The 15,216-nt window shown below is 43.1% G+C and overlaps 1 protein-coding gene across 2 annotated transcripts in view; it reads left to right on the top strand.

The window, feature by feature from the left end:
• PTPN11 (protein tyrosine phosphatase non-receptor type 11) overlaps positions 1–13,198 on the top strand; it is a 67,830-nt gene extending 54,632 nt beyond the window's left edge. For both annotated transcript variants that reach the window (XM_069558140.1, XM_069558141.1), the window contains exons 11-16: positions 390–544; positions 1,454–1,521; positions 1,993–2,144; positions 6,081–6,193; positions 8,078–8,180; positions 9,107–13,198. In XM_069558140.1, coding sequence (XP_069414241.1) covers positions 390–544; positions 1,454–1,521; positions 1,993–2,144; positions 6,081–6,193; positions 8,078–8,147 — 558 coding nt within the window. In that variant the 3' untranslated portion in view covers positions 8,148–8,180; positions 9,107–13,198. The remainder of the gene's footprint in view (positions 1–389; positions 545–1,453; positions 1,522–1,992; positions 2,145–6,080; positions 6,194–8,077; positions 8,181–9,106) is intronic.
• The last annotated feature ends 2,018 nt before the right edge of the window (positions 13,199–15,216 follow it).

Below are 15,216 nucleotides of genomic sequence, written 5' to 3'. Positions count from 1 at the left end.
GGGAGGAGAGCCCCCGAGTCCCAGAGGGCTCTGCTGTCTCCCACGTGCAGCTGTGCTCGGCGGAGGGGGAACAGGGACCTCCTCTGCCGCTGGCTGACAGGGCAGGCACGAATGCTGGCTGTCGTTTCCTCAAGAACAAACTGCTATAAGAGACATCTTGTTTCTTTGGACAGAGGCAATGGGTTCCAGCCTCCAGGATTGCTCAGCCAGACCCAGGAGGAGGAGAGGTCTGGGGAACTTGTCGGGGGGACCTGTGAACGGAGTGTCGGGAGGCGGTGCTGGCCTGGTCCTCCTGGCTCACGGAGGATCTGGGAAAGATAGGACCCGGACGATGTCTCAACCCCTTGATTTATTTAATTCTTTTCTGGTTTTTCTTGGCTTTACTCCAGGGGAATACAGAGAGAACGGTCTGGCAATACCACTTTCGGACCTGGCCGGACCACGGCGTGCCCAGTGACCCGGGGGGCGTGCTGGACTTTCTGGAGGAGGTTCACCACAAGCAGGAGAGCATTGTGGATGCGGGGCCCGTGGTGGTTCACTGCAGGTGACTGGCCCCTCCACCTCTAGGATGTCACCTGTCCCATCATCTCTCAACGCCCAGGGTGCTTGTTTGTACTTGCCCAGCCCAAGCCACAGCTCTTTAACTGTGGGAAAAATTTAATGCCTGTTTGTGGCATTAAGGGACACTTTGACCCCAAAGTATATTTCTTCTAGATCCTGTGGGACCACCAGGTACTGGGGTGGTGGGGCAGGGGGTGGTGAACACAGTCCTTATTCTTAAGGCACCCTTAGTCTGGTAGTGTTTGATTGGTTTTCTCTGTTCATGCAGTTATTTTAGGATTCATCTCTTTGATTGTGATCCTCTTCTTGTTTTCCATGGAAATATGGTGTATTTTTTTCCCCCTGACAACATACCTGTTTGTTTCAGAATATTTGGACCGCTCCCCGTTCAGGCTTCTAGAAGCCAGGCCCATGGCCTCCGCACCAGAGTTTGTAGGTGCCAGTTCCCAAGTTTAGGCTTCATGATTATACTGGGGAAAGTTGGTATATGTTGGGCAAGTAGATGCGTGTGAAACATTATTTATTCAGTTCTATAAAAGCTCCCTTTTATTGAGCCCTTGCTCCATACCAGCATCTGCATCAGTTGTTTTTCACCCATTACTGATATTTGATACTCACAATAGCCCATTTCACAGATGATGAAACAGAGGGTCAGAGAGGTTAAGGGATTTGCCTCAGGCACACCGTGCTGGAGAAGCTGGGCTCCAAGTGCAGGATGGACTGAGTCCAAAGCCCTGGGCTGTTTGCTAATATGTTCGCAAATATAAATAGACAGTCTTATAAATACTCCCAAGAGCAGACATTGTTTCGGTTAGTATTAATAGCTTGGTTTTGAGCATAAAACCCTCATGAATGACTCCATTGTCCTCGCTCTTCCTCCTTCTGCCCACAGTGCTGGAATTGGCCGGACAGGGACGTTCATTGTGATTGATATTCTTATTGACATCATCAGAGAGAAAGGTAGGTCATTTGGAGGGCAAGAAGCTATGATTCCTGTTTTCAGTTTATGCAAGGAAAGTGCTAGTGAAAATAGCCTGCAGAAGAAAATTGAACGTTAAGGTATTTTCACAAAAATCTAGGCCAGAGACTTCAACTTTCAATGTGTTTGCCCAAGAACAGAAGTGATGCTGTTTGAGCTTTTGGCATAAAACACAGCCTAGGAGAGTGGTGGTCTCTGTCCATCTGCTCGCTCTTTGCTGATGGTACAGGGTGGTGGTGTAACCTGTGGGGTTCCTCACTGCCGACCCCTGACCCTATAATCTTCTAGGATCGTTGTTGTTGGTCAGAAGGCCAATGCCGTAGCCCTTAGAACAGCTTCGGTTAAAACACGAACGTGTAAATTTGCTTTATCTCTGCTCAAAGTTGTGCTTTAAACTGCTTCACCTTGTCTCTGCAGTTTCTCCTGATGCTCCGCGGTGCTTTGCTTTGTAGGTGTCGACTGTGACATCGACGTTCCCAAAACCATTCAGATGGTGCGGTCACAGAGGTCAGGGATGGTCCAGACAGAAGCACAGTACCGATTCATCTATATGGCCGTCCAGCATTATATTGAAACACTACAGCGCAGGATTGAAGAAGAGCAGGTACCAAGCCTACACGGCTGACATGTAGATTTTTGGTGTTTTTTTCTGGACAGCTTGGCTTGGATATGCTCTCCTTCTGAGAGAGAATACAGGCTTTGCTAGATAACTGTCTTTATCTGAAAAGGAGAAACAAGTTCCCAACCAGGAAGGACCTCTCTGGAAATGAATTATTCCCTACCGCACAACTCTGATTTTTCACTATGGAGTAGCTCAGGGAGGGGCAACAAGCCTGACAGATGGGTTTGGGATTTCCCCAGGTTCACCTGGTAGGCTTAGAACTCCAAGCCTCAAAGTTTCCAGCCTGTTCCAGTTTTGATCCAGGCCTTATTCATCCTGATTCCATCTCTTAAATGAATGCCTTACTCTTTATAGCACATGAGGGTTGGACCCACCAGTGTGGTCAAGTTGGAAACAGAAACATTTCCATTTTTAATAAGCCATACATAATGAACAGTGTGGCACTGGAGCCTTTCCATTGGAAGCTCTTTATAACACACAAAGCTGAGTTCCTGAGGACTGAGGAGACTGCTCTTTTGGGAGCTGTCCTTAGCTCACTGCCCACCCCCAACCCCAGCCCCATCACCGTGCTGCTCACTGGATAGATGTGATATCTAAACAGTGGTATTTGCCTTCTTTACCCTGTTTATCACCTTCTGGAAAATTCAGCTTCTCAAAAAGGGGACCTACAACCTTACTGAAAGGCTTCTAGCCTAGCAGCGCAGCGGCCACGTTATCAAAGCGTGGTTAGCCCGAGTTAGTTAGTTCAGCAGGTTCTCAGTCCATGCACAAATACTCACTAGGTTGTTTCCTTGTACAAAAACGTCTTCAGAAACAGTGTGGATATAGAAAGGCATGGTCAAATGATTAACAAGCTCTGCTGTGGTTTTGAACTTTACCGCTTTAGGTTGTTGTCTTAATGTAAGTGCTATGAACTTAGAATAGAACTTAGAAGTGTTAATCTCTCTGTCATGTCTGACTCTTTGCAACACCATGGACTGTAGCTCACCAGGCTCCTCCACCCATGGAATTCTCAGGGAAGAATACTGGAGCGGGTAGCCATCTCTTCTCCAGGGGATCTTCCCGACCTAAGGATCGAACCCAGGTCTTATGCATTGCAAGCAGATTCTTTACTGTCTGAGCCACCAGGAAGCCTTTAGATGGTTACTGTAGGCTATTTCATATTTACCTTCCCAAATCACACTCCTGATTTGGGCCAGGAGTACTTACTTAAAGCATGAAGTTGCCTCAAAAGAAGGACTTCTAATAAGTAGAATGCAGTACCACTGGTACAGATGGGAAATTACTTGGGAATATTTTGAAGACCATAAGGTCGTCTTGTTCAGAAAAGCTGGGGGAAAAGCTCTCTCTTTCATTCAGAAGCTTTGGTTTTTCTTCTGGTTTTGGAGAATTTAGGGACTTTCCCTCCCAGCTTATCTGGCACTTCACGTCTTCCTGTTACTTACCGTATATGGTCCCTCTGACCCTAAATCTGAAGTTGTAATTTGGATTTAGGAACTAGTTAAAACCAAAATACCTTTATTGCTGCCCTTTTGTTGGGGATGAGAGGTAGGGGAGGTAGAATCACTTAAATATTACAGAATGTAGACTATAGAAATTGGATGTCCCCAGGAATCCCATCCCAAGAGTACCGAATGAGTATGTGTATTCGTCCACTCAGCCAATACTTGTCAGTGCCATTATGTGTCAGCGCATTAGCTATTTGGTATATGAACCTTTGGATTTAAAAGAAAAATATGTAGGCTAAGATTGTATTTGTGTTTTTAAAATTAGATTTTGTGGGGACTTCCCTGGTGATCCCAGTTGTTAAGACTCCATGCTCCTAAGGCAAGGGTTACAGCCTTGATTCCCTGGTCAGGGAACTAAGATCCCGCATGCCAGAGTGGGGCAAAAAATAAATTAAAAAAAAAAATCCACTAATAAAAAGAAATAAAGTAGATTTTGTGGTATGTTGTTTCTTTCAATATACTGTTTGATTCAATGTAGGAACTTGCTACTTGATTTGGGACTAGAGTAAGAAGTACTTTAATTTAGTAGGTTTCAGTGGCAGACTTAAAAATATTACACCCATCTGATTTTTAGATTAAGCAAACGAACAAAACTCATTCAGCATAATTAATTATGCTGAAATCCAGGTATTTCCAAAATTATTAATATGAAGCATTAAGGACCTTTGGGAGTAAAAGACTGTGCTACAGAGGAATAAATGGAAAAAAAGAAAATGACAGTCAGAGGTGGAGAGCAGGGTAAGGGAAGAAGAGACACCAAGGCAGCGTTGGAAGGAGGAAGTGCAAAACAGAGGTGGGAATCTAGGGGAAATGCAAATGAGCAAGACTGAGAAAATTTTCCAGTCTTTATATACCGATCTCACACTCTGCTATTTATTTGGAAGTTGATTTCTTTTGTTAACTTCCATTTACAGTATTAAAAAGACATTTTTAAAAAATACGCAGAAACAGTGTAATGGAATTCCCTTAGAATGTTCTGCTGCTGGTAAGTCGCTTCAGTCGTGTCTGACTCTGTGCGACCCCATAGACGGCAGCCCACCAGGTTCCCCCGTCCCTGGGATTCTCCAGGCAAGAACACTGGAGTGGGTTGCCATTTCCTTCTCCAATGCATGAAAGTGAAAAGTGAAAGTGAAATCACTCAGTCGTGTCCGACTTCACGACCCCATGGACTGCAGCCTACCAGGCTCCTCCATCCATGGGATCTTCCAGGCAAGAGTACTGGAGTGGGTTGCCATTGCCTTCTCCATAGAATGTTCAGTAAGGCGATATCATTATTTTGCAGTTTGTATTTTTGTACCTAACATTGTGTATGAAATCTGTTTTGGTGTGCATGTATACATACGTACATTTCCTCTTATTTTGTGATATGAATACATCACATTCATTTGTTCCCTTGGTGAATGTTGTTGGAAATAGCATGTCACTGGACATTCTTATCAGCTCTTCTAGGCTTGTGTGCATGAGCCTCTGAAGAAGAAAATGTTTAAAGTTGTAGTACATACGTGCCTTTTCATCATTACCAGATACTAACTAGTGTTAGCACCATCCGTTCTGATGAATTGTGCATCAAAGTGATGGCATAGTTTACCCTCCCACCAGCAGTGAACGAAAGTCACTGCTGTATGTCAATATTTGATATGGATACCCTTTGTAATGTTTGCTGTGTCTTGAATAATCCTGAAATGAAAGCAGCATTGTATAATGATGAGAACTTTATGGATTAGATTTTTGGAATTGGTGAATTTAGGAGGAAAGAGTGATAAATCATCTAACCAGGAGTCCTACCGAATGCAGTTCATTCTGTATCTGAGATGAGATTGTATTCTACTGATTTTCTTTGCCTTTTTCCCTCCAGAGTTTATCATTAGGCTGAAAATAAAGTATTAAATGTGCTAGGGTTTTTTCTGGTGTAAGGGTGGGATGGGGACGATGTGATAAAATGTATGATCCTGATAAGATGCTGACATCTTTTGTACCCGTGGGCCATTTCTACTTGGAGTGCATTTATTTCTGGAACTCTTTTCCCACCCGTTAACTTGAAAATCATTAAATGTGTTGCAAGTGAACTATGAAATGATTAGATGCTAATGTGGCAAAGAAAGTGTGAATTCTCTCTTAGCCTAGAAGCAGGTACATTTCATTTAATACGGTAAGTTGTTAATGCATGATTCTCTCTGCTTTTGAGTTGTATGGTTCAAAAGTCCCTTTCACCCATAGGGTGAATTTATATGGAGGAGGTGAATTCCCTGGCATTTGGCCAGCATACCAGTATTCAGGGTTCAACTTATCTATATGTCCAGTTCTGTCTTTCTCTCTCTCTCCTTTTTCCTTTCCTGTGAAATGCCTTTTTAACTTCTTCATTCCTTCAGAAAAGTCATAGGACTTCATATATGCAACCTTTGCTTTTCAGAAAAGCAAGAGGAAAGGACACGAATACACAAATATTAAGTATTCCCTGACGGACCAGGCAAGTGGAGATCAGAGTCCCCTGCCACCTTGTACCCCAACACCATCCTGTGCAGAGTAAGTAGAAATGAAGGAAATTCTTTTTACCTGAACACAGTCCTTTAGAAAAGCTTAAAAAATGACATGCTTTTCCTTGGTGCACATTATTGTTGCCTGACTAGTTTGTGAGTGTGGCTAGCTAAACTAAATTGTAATTCACCTAAACTGAAGGCTGCTTGCTACACTGGGTAGGAACCTAGGGGATTATAAATATATCAAGTGCTGTTTCTCCAAGAAGAATTTTATTTTTGTTTCAGTGGGGTGGGGGATTGTTGCAGAGGTAGGTAACACCCCTTTTGATGAGTCAGGATTCTTTGCTACATAAAATAATGGTGTAATGGTCCCTGGTGGCTCAGGTGGTAAAGAATCTGCTACAGTGCAGGAGACCCAGGTTTGACCCCTGGGTCGAGAAGATCCTGTGGTGAAGGGAATGGGAGCTGACTCCAGTATTCTTGCCTGAAGAATCCCATGGACAGAGGAGCCTGGCAGGCTATAGTCCGTCGGGTCACAAAGAGCTGGACTTGACTGAGCGACTAAGTACACAGTGGTCCACACAGCCGTGGTCTAATTTTCCATAGTCAGCAGAAATCCACCGTGGTTATTTAAACCAGGGGTTAGCGAACTGTAGCACCCAGGCCAAATCTGGGCCACAGCTTGTTTTTGTACAGCTCATGGATGGCTTTTAAAGGGTTATTAAAAAAAAACCACACGCACAAAGAATAATACGTGACAGAGACCGCATATGGCCCACAGAGACTACATAATTTTCGGTCTGGTTCTATACAGAAAAACTTTGCCAACTCCTTTTTAAAACTAAAACATGTGATAGGAAAATATTTGTTAAATCAATGATGTAATAGTAATTATAAGTTATGATTTTTCTGTATATCCTGAAGTCACTCTCTGGTATAACATTTACTTTTTATTTTCCCCTGCGAGTCTTATGTCTGTTTGCTTCTGATGTGGATTTTTAAACCCCTGCTGGCTTTAATACTCTATATAAACGTTTTGGGTAACATATATGAGGTTCGTATTTACATTTGCTTTCTATTTAGCATTGAGATGAAATGATGCAGCAAAAGTACGCTTTTCGCCAAGCTCCCTCTTCCTTCTGGCTGCTTTTTTCTTTCCCAGTAGGCCGATGGGGAAAGTTGATACTTTGAATTGTGATCTGCAGTGGAACCAGCACGTCAGGGCCCCGATTTCTTGCCAGGAAGCTTTCCCCACTCGTTGGCTCAACAGAATTAGCTCTGATGACTCCCCTGTTACCAGTGGCCTCCTTGTGAGCGACAGGTTCTCTGCCTTTCCCATCATCCTCCTCATAGGGTGCAGACCCAGGAGACCCCAGCCCCTGCTGCTTGTTTCAGCTTGTTCCTCTCCGGCCAGCCTGCTGCTGCTGATTTCCTCGTCCTCCTGGACTGTTCTGGTCACCAGGGGCCCTAAACCACCAATCAGCTTCACATTCACTTTCACGTGACTGGATAGGGACTGAATGGATCTAGAGTCACTGCCTGACCATTCTTACATTTTGCCTTCATAGAGCTCTGGCCATCAGATCCCTCTCCTCGCAGTGAATACCATTTTTTTCTCTGTGCACACTCCCCAGCTTCCTTCACGGTCTAACCCAGGACCTTGTTATACAGGCCTCCCTTACTCCAACCTCCTGGGAAACAACTCTCCGTGTGCCAAACCCTTGAGAGCACAGGGACTCAAGGCTCTTCACAGTGATTTTGATATGTGTTTCTGTCTCAAATCCCCTCCTAGAATGTCAGCTCCTGGGGACAACAGCTATATCTGTGCCATACTCAGTCCCAGAGAATGAAGTAGATGGGTTATTACTATCACGTAAGGTTAAGCAGTATGTCTGTGTTTTTGTTAGTGTCTTCTTTCTCTTCTTTTCAGAATGAGAGAAGACAATGCTAGAGTCTATGAAAACGTGGGCCTGATGCAGCAGCAGAAAAGCTTCAGATGAGAAGACCCACCAAGATGTCAAGCACAGAAACAGGTATTTCAGTGCAAGTGGTCTCGGGTTCATTGTTCATATCAATTCAGTTCAGTCGCTCAGGTCGTGTCCAGCTCTTTGTGACCCCATGGACTACAGCATGCCAGGCTTCTCTGTCTGTCACCAATTCCCGGAGCTTACTCAAACTCATGTCCATCAAGTCGGTGATGCCATCCAACCATCTCATCCTCTTACCGTCCCCTTCTCCTTCTGCCTTCAATCTTTCCCAGCATCAGGGTCTGGTGAATTTGTGGCATTTCGGAGCTGGCATATAATCTGTGACTGTTATAATAAAACAAACCTCCTTCTTTTTAGAAATCAGCCTTCTTTTTCTTTTGCCTGTATTTCTTTTTCCAAGCTGGATTCATTTAAATATTGAAATCAAATGCAAAATTAATTCTGTTAAGGGCAGGGTTAGCACTTAACTGAGAAATGGTTAAAACTGGTGATAAAGAGCATATATCATCATTCCTGCAATTTTTAGTAAAGTAGATTAACCCAGGCTGTGCTGGGAGAGGATCTCTAGGGATTTAGGAAGTATGGGGACACGGTCCTGGATGATTGGAGTCAGGATGCCTGAGTTTTCACCTTAGTGGGCCTCTGATTGCCTGCCTGTGTGACACAGGGCACTGAACCTCCTGGGCCTCTCTCACTGGCTCGACTCCACACCTTCCAGCTCTGATGCTAGGAATTATCTCCCTTGTACATCTCCTGCCTGTCAATCATCTTTTTAGAGAGTGACCCAAGTGCGTGTATGGATGTAACCCAAGAGAATTTAGAAGCTCACAGTTTTTAGTATTTCATGTTGACGTTCTCATTTCTAATGAATAGTATATTTAAAAGCTTTAACTCTGCTTTAAAATGGTTTACTGCCTTGCCAGACTTTTCAATGTATGCTCCTTAAAAATTCTAATTTCTTTCTTTGCTAGATGTGAACTTTCACCCTCTCCCTGAAAAGATCAAGAACAGATGCAAGAAAGGTTACATGAAGAATGAACTTGAATTTGGAAAACTTGCACTGTGGTTGGCTACCTTTTGATAAGCAAAATTTGAAACCATTTGAAGACCACTGTATTTTAACTTGATGATACCTGATTTCTAGTTACTCATGTCCTCAGATAAGAAATCATCTCTATGATGTAGACAGTGTTATATTTTGTGGAATTTTATTTTAAATTGAGGAAGCAGTTAAATTGTGTTGTATATTTTACAGATGATGGTGGCTCAAATTCTAGTTATTGGCATTTTTTTTTAATAACCTCAACAGATTGAGTTTCCCCTCTTTGTGGGGGATGCTAGGGCACTTGTAAGAGGAAAAATGATTTGGAAAAATTAAGTAACAACATCCTGTAGAAGAGTGAACAGTTTTATTTATCATCACTTATCCAGTAGTGGATAATTCATTTTGATGGCCTCTTATTTTGGCTCAAGAATAATTAAGCCAGTGCCCCAGACTGTCTACCTTTGCATTGACATTAAAAAATCACGGAGGGGAAAGATCATGGGAACTTAGGGTAAAAGGCATGCTTTCTTCTTAGCAGTTGACCAGTTACCATTCAGCCTGTTGACTGAAAACGTTGTGGTGGGAAAACATTTGCCATCTTTTCTTTTCATTTGAGTAATTGTCTTGTGTTTGGGGAAAAAAATTGCATCTTCAGATAACCAGTTTTTGGTTATCATTTGTTGCTGACAAACCACCTCAAAACTGAGTGGCTTAAAACAAGAGCTTGCTTTTCCTCATCTTCTTCAAACTGGGCTGGGCTCAGCTGGGTGATTCCTCTCCTTGTCTTGCTGGTGTCACTCATGTGGTGGGCAGGATGGCTTGGCTTCTCTGTCTGCGTGTGGTCCTCAGGTCTCTCATTCAGCAGCAGGGTAGCTGGACCACATTCATGGGAGCTCTGAGGCCCCAAGGGTATAAAGTAGTAGTGGCCACACGCACTGAAGACTTCAACCCAGAACTGTCACCGCATCATTTCTACTGCCCCGTGTTGGTTAAAGCCAGTCCCAGGCCCAGGCCCCGTTTGGGAAGAGGGGCCTGCATGAGGGCGTGAACTGGAGGTAAGTTTCCTTGGAGGCCCCCAGCATAACAGTCAGGACTAGGGCCATGGAAAAACAGCTAAAAAAAAAAAGTAGCAAAAGTAGGAGCCGCTAGTGACCTTGGAAAGCTGAAGCTGGTTATGATAACTGGTGTAAGTTGGGAGTCGGGCAGAAACAGGGCCTTCAGCAAGCTTCTTGAACCACTTCTGCTGGCTCTTAGCATATTTTCTGAACCATCACTTTGGGCACCTGACCTCTTAAGGATGGATGTGTTTGTGAGGGCAGAGCATTTGAAAGCAGAACCAGCTCACTGCCCTAGCCCCTACAGAGAGGGGTGTATGGAGTGCACTCCCATATGTGAGAGTGCACCTCTCACATATCCCACACCCATGCTTGCCGTTGGCTGAGTGAGGAGGAGCAGTTCTCCTGAGGCCACTAATCTGACTGAATTAGCAGTAGCTCATTTTTGTTTTAACTGAGCAGTAAGATTTGCTAACGTCCTACCTGAAGTGCCTTCTCCAAAGACATCCCTCTTTGCCCTGTGTGTTGAATCATCATTCAATGAGTGTATTTCAATTAAAGCGTCATTGGTGGACATGGTAAAGATAATAAAATGCCGTGGCAACTTTGCTGTTAAGTCATGGGCTCCTTCATCGAATTCTTCTTGCTTTGTCTCCTGAAAAGGAAGGACTAGATCCAGCCCTGGTAGTAGTTCCTTCCTGAGGGCTTTACCTCCTTTAAAATCCTGAGGAGATTTGTTTGAGGAGAGCCTGGCTGCCATTTTCAGAAGACAAAAATGTACATTGGAAAAAAAGAGTACGTTGATTTCCTCCCTACCCCACCTCCCATCTCGCCTAGCCGTTGAACTTCAGCATTGAAGCACTGCCTTCAGTGCTTCAGAACACAGGTCTGATCTGAAGGTAATTACCTTGTAAGAGGAATGTAAATAACTACTGTCTTCTTGTCAAACCTGTAAGGAAAGAGATTCCAGTTAAGTATTAGCAACAAGGATCTTGCGTCCTGTTATTTTTTATTACATTGTCACATTGAACGGTTCTCATTTTTGCGGTAAATTTTTGACTGTGGACTTTGGGGGCAAGGTCTTTCACCAGCAAACAAGGGTTTGATTGTACAATATATCTGCTGCAGTAACGTCTCTGCCTGTAGCTTAAGCTCAGTTGGTTTTGCACTTGGAAACCACCTGATCTTGGCCAGCTTTGTAAAGGGACATTGATTTCATTTAGATTTCCCTCCATAAAGTCAGCAAACTATCATGTGCTATAAACTGATGCCAAGACAAGGTTGTAATAGTCCCTAGGGTGCTGAGGTTTGCCGTGTGTTTGGTAAAGGTGATTGTAGGTTCTTGGGTAACGTTAAGTGGGATGGATTCAGGTGGAGGGACTGTGAAGATGGGTGGGGGCAGGGGGCGGGGGCTCAAGGTGCAGGTAGGAAGAAATACAGCGGAAATGGAAGTTCCAAAGAGGTGGTTTCTGAGGAAGTCAGAGGGCCCGGGGCCAGAGCAGTCGGTAATAGCTGAATCAGGTCACTGGGAAGCAGGCGTGACAGCTGCATGCCTACAGTCTGCTTCCAGGGTGCTGGCGGGCATTAAATTTGCACAATATCCCGAGCTGGCCCCGTATTTCAAAGTTATAAGCATAAGATTTTATATTTGGGGTGAAGAGATTACCTGGCACGTGGTATTGGGGTTTTTTAAAAAGAAGCCAAATTTCAGAGTCTTAATAACTTTTTTAAAAAGGAAAAAAAAAAGCAAAAAGACACCTTGTATTCAGTGTGTGGCCCTCCTGAAAATTCTGGTCATCTCTCCCTTTGAAATCAGTGACTCAGTGACTTTTTAAATGTGGCTAAACAGGGATGAGAATGTACATGTGTGATTTTCTTGGTGTTTGTGCGTCCTTTACAAAGCCCAGTTGCTTTGGAACACCCAAGAAAGTCATCAAGATTATTTTTAGGTGTTACTAAGGGGTTGTTAAGGGTTTACTGGGGTTTTTAAGAACTAATATAATGTCCTGGGTTCTTTCTAGTGCAGAGGAATGTGGAAAAAGGTATGCAGTTGTGAAGTGCTTTGTTGTAGCTTATTAATCCGCAAGGGAGACTTAGGTTGTAGACAAAAGTACAAACCCAGTGCAGTTTTTGTTTTCTGTATGTTGTTGGGGGAATAAAGTTTTATATGGCAAGCACATGGCCTCCCTGATTTCAATATGCCTTTATTAGGATCTGTATTAGCCCTTAATTTCTTTAAAATCTTTTTTCCTCTTCCTCTTGAAAAGTAAGTTCCAAAATATAGTTTATTGTATCTTCCATCCCTAAAAAGTTTATTCCTTTTTCATTACGGGCAGTTCACACAAGGCAAAAATATTAAACAGTTGGTTTTAGTGTGTTGTATAACTTTACTGTATATCAAACTAATTTTTACAAGTTTTCATCCTAAACCTCAAATCATGTAATTAATAATTTGCCTGTTTATTTATGACCTAATTGTGATTCTTTTATTAATAAAAGCTAATGGAAAAGGATCCTTTATTAAGTTGATGACTAGACCTACAGTTAATTTTCCTGCAGTATATGAAGTATTGTACCAGAGTATTAAAAGATATGTAATATTTTATTGATAAATCTATCCTTTAAAAGGAAGACGTTTTAGGATGTCATCATTTTGATGTGAATCATGTAAATGTTGATAATATGCACTGTTTATTATACATTTAGTGTTTCAAGAGATTCAGTTAATCGCCTTTTTGCCCACGTATATTACATAGTCTATTTGCAATTGTTTTTAAAAAATGACATTAAGAGAATAGTTTATGTAGAGGAACGTTAGTGGCTGTTAATTGTCTCCCCACCTATATTTATGGGTGTTAGTTTTAACTGCTTTGCTAGTTGCAAAGCTGCATTATCAGAGTAAAAGTGTATTTGTAAACTGTATGGGAACTAAAAATTAGGAATAAAACCATTTTCTTATATTACAGTATTTGTCATTTACTTCATCAAAAATGTCCAGAAACAACATTGCAAAGCAACTATACTCCAAAAAAAAAAAAAAAGGTCCAGGAAAAACTGGGTTTATATGTCCCTGAACCTCTATACTGGCCAGATGCTGACATTTAGCAACTCTTACCTAGAAGGGAACTTGGAATACAGAATGAATGAGTCAGTTCCTCAAGCACTTACTCAGTACCAACTTATTGAGCAGCTCTGGGAGACACAAAGGCAATTTTATTCGAAAGAACTTATGAGTAAGTAGCAAATAAAAAATATGTCTGTGTTATATACACAGAAAACATATAGAACTGGATGTAAATAGTGTTGAGCGGGGCCCTGAAGTGAAGATATGATAAAGGAGGCTTGCAGGAGCAGTAAATCAGCGTGGTGCAGGACATCAGTCTCCCCTTAGGAGTAGCGTAGGTCTCATACCTCATGCCAACAGGGCCGTTTGCTGCTTCTGACATCGCTACCCAGAAAGAAATCCTTTTTTATAAATAACAAAACAGGTATTCCTTCTGTATTATAAATCCAAGGAATGATCTGTATTATTTACTTACTTACACTTTTGTAAAATACTGTTGCCCTCCTCTTGGTCTCAGCCAAGTTGCCTGTAATTAGATGCAGGTGGTTTGGTCATGTATCCATTCAGGAAATACAGAGCCCCTGCGAAATGCCGAGTGCTGCGTCTGTCTGTGTTAAGTCACTGGGACTGAGCAGTGAGCAGAATAGATGTGGGGGCCATCGTCACAGTGGTGGTGCTCCAACACGGGAGCTAGGCCTGGTACAGTCAGAAGGTAGTTAACTGGGGATTCCCTGGTGGGCCAGTGCTCTCAGTGCTAAGGGCCTGGGTTCGATCCCTGGTCCTGATCCTGGTCGAGGAACAAAAATCCCACAAGGGACTTCTCTGGGAGTCCAGTGGTTAAGACTTCACCTTCCAATGCAAGGAGCTTGAGTTCGACCCCTGGTCAGGGAATTAGGGTCCCACGGGCTGTGGGGTGGAGTCAAAAAAAAAAAAGTCCCACAAGCCACATGGTGCAGCAAAAAAAAAGGAAAGCAGTTAGCTGTACTTGGGATAAGCACTACTGAAGATGCAGGACAGTAAGACAAGCAGGAAAAATGGGAATTAGTGAATTTCAAATGGTATGGGAGTTGTGAAGAGGAACTGAGGGTATCTATCAAGGGAATTTTCTTGAGAGGGGAACCTCTGCTGGGTTTTCATAGCGTGGTACTTTGCTGTGTAGCGACTGAACAACAACTTTGGTGTGTACCCTCTGGGGTTTCAGAAAAGGTATACACTGCTGGCCTGGAAACTCTTTCCCCTTCAGCCTGCCTGAGATCCTGAGTTGTTACATTAGATATTAGTTGCTGGTTCGTGTCTGACTGTTTGCAACCCCTTGGATTGTAGCCTGCCAGGCTCCTCTGTCCATAGAATTTTCCAGGCAAGAATACTGGAGTGGGTTGCCATTTCCTTCTCCAGGGGATCTTCCCAACCCAGGGATCGAACCCAGGTCTCCTGCATTGCAGGTGGATTCTTTACCATCTAAGCCACCAAGGAATTTCTGTACATTAGATGGCAAAGGCAATATCTTTTACTTGTCATGAAAGAACTTTCTAGTTCTATAGGTCTTACACATAAGAAGAGTCCCTAAGAGAATGTGTAGATTAAAGGGCAAAGCAGGAATCCCCATAACCAATTAATTGTGAATGGAGCACTAAGGGTTTATTTAGCTTGTTGTCGTGTTAGTTACTCAGTTGTGTCTGTTTCCAACCCGATGGGCTGGGCTGTAGCCTGTCAAGTTTGATCATCTTGTAAATGAAAAGCTTTTGAAGAGAGCACCTGTTATTGGATCATGTGCTTGCTTTTGTATCCACCCATTTGCTTTGACTGATTCTTCACCAGCTGAGCTATCAGGGAAGCCCACACAAGAAGCAGTTGGAAAAAAAAAGGGGATGGAGACCTGAAGTAAATGGTTTTATTGCAGGTGCTGTTTTTTCCCCC

This window comes from Ovis canadensis, chromosome 17, assembly GCF_042477335.2.
Source record: "Ovis canadensis isolate MfBH-ARS-UI-01 breed Bighorn chromosome 17, ARS-UI_OviCan_v2, whole genome shotgun sequence".
Taxonomy (NCBI): domain Eukaryota; kingdom Metazoa; phylum Chordata; class Mammalia; order Artiodactyla; family Bovidae; genus Ovis; species Ovis canadensis.
Note: the sequence above shows the minus strand (reverse complement) of the source record. Positions and strands in the feature narration are given on the sequence as shown.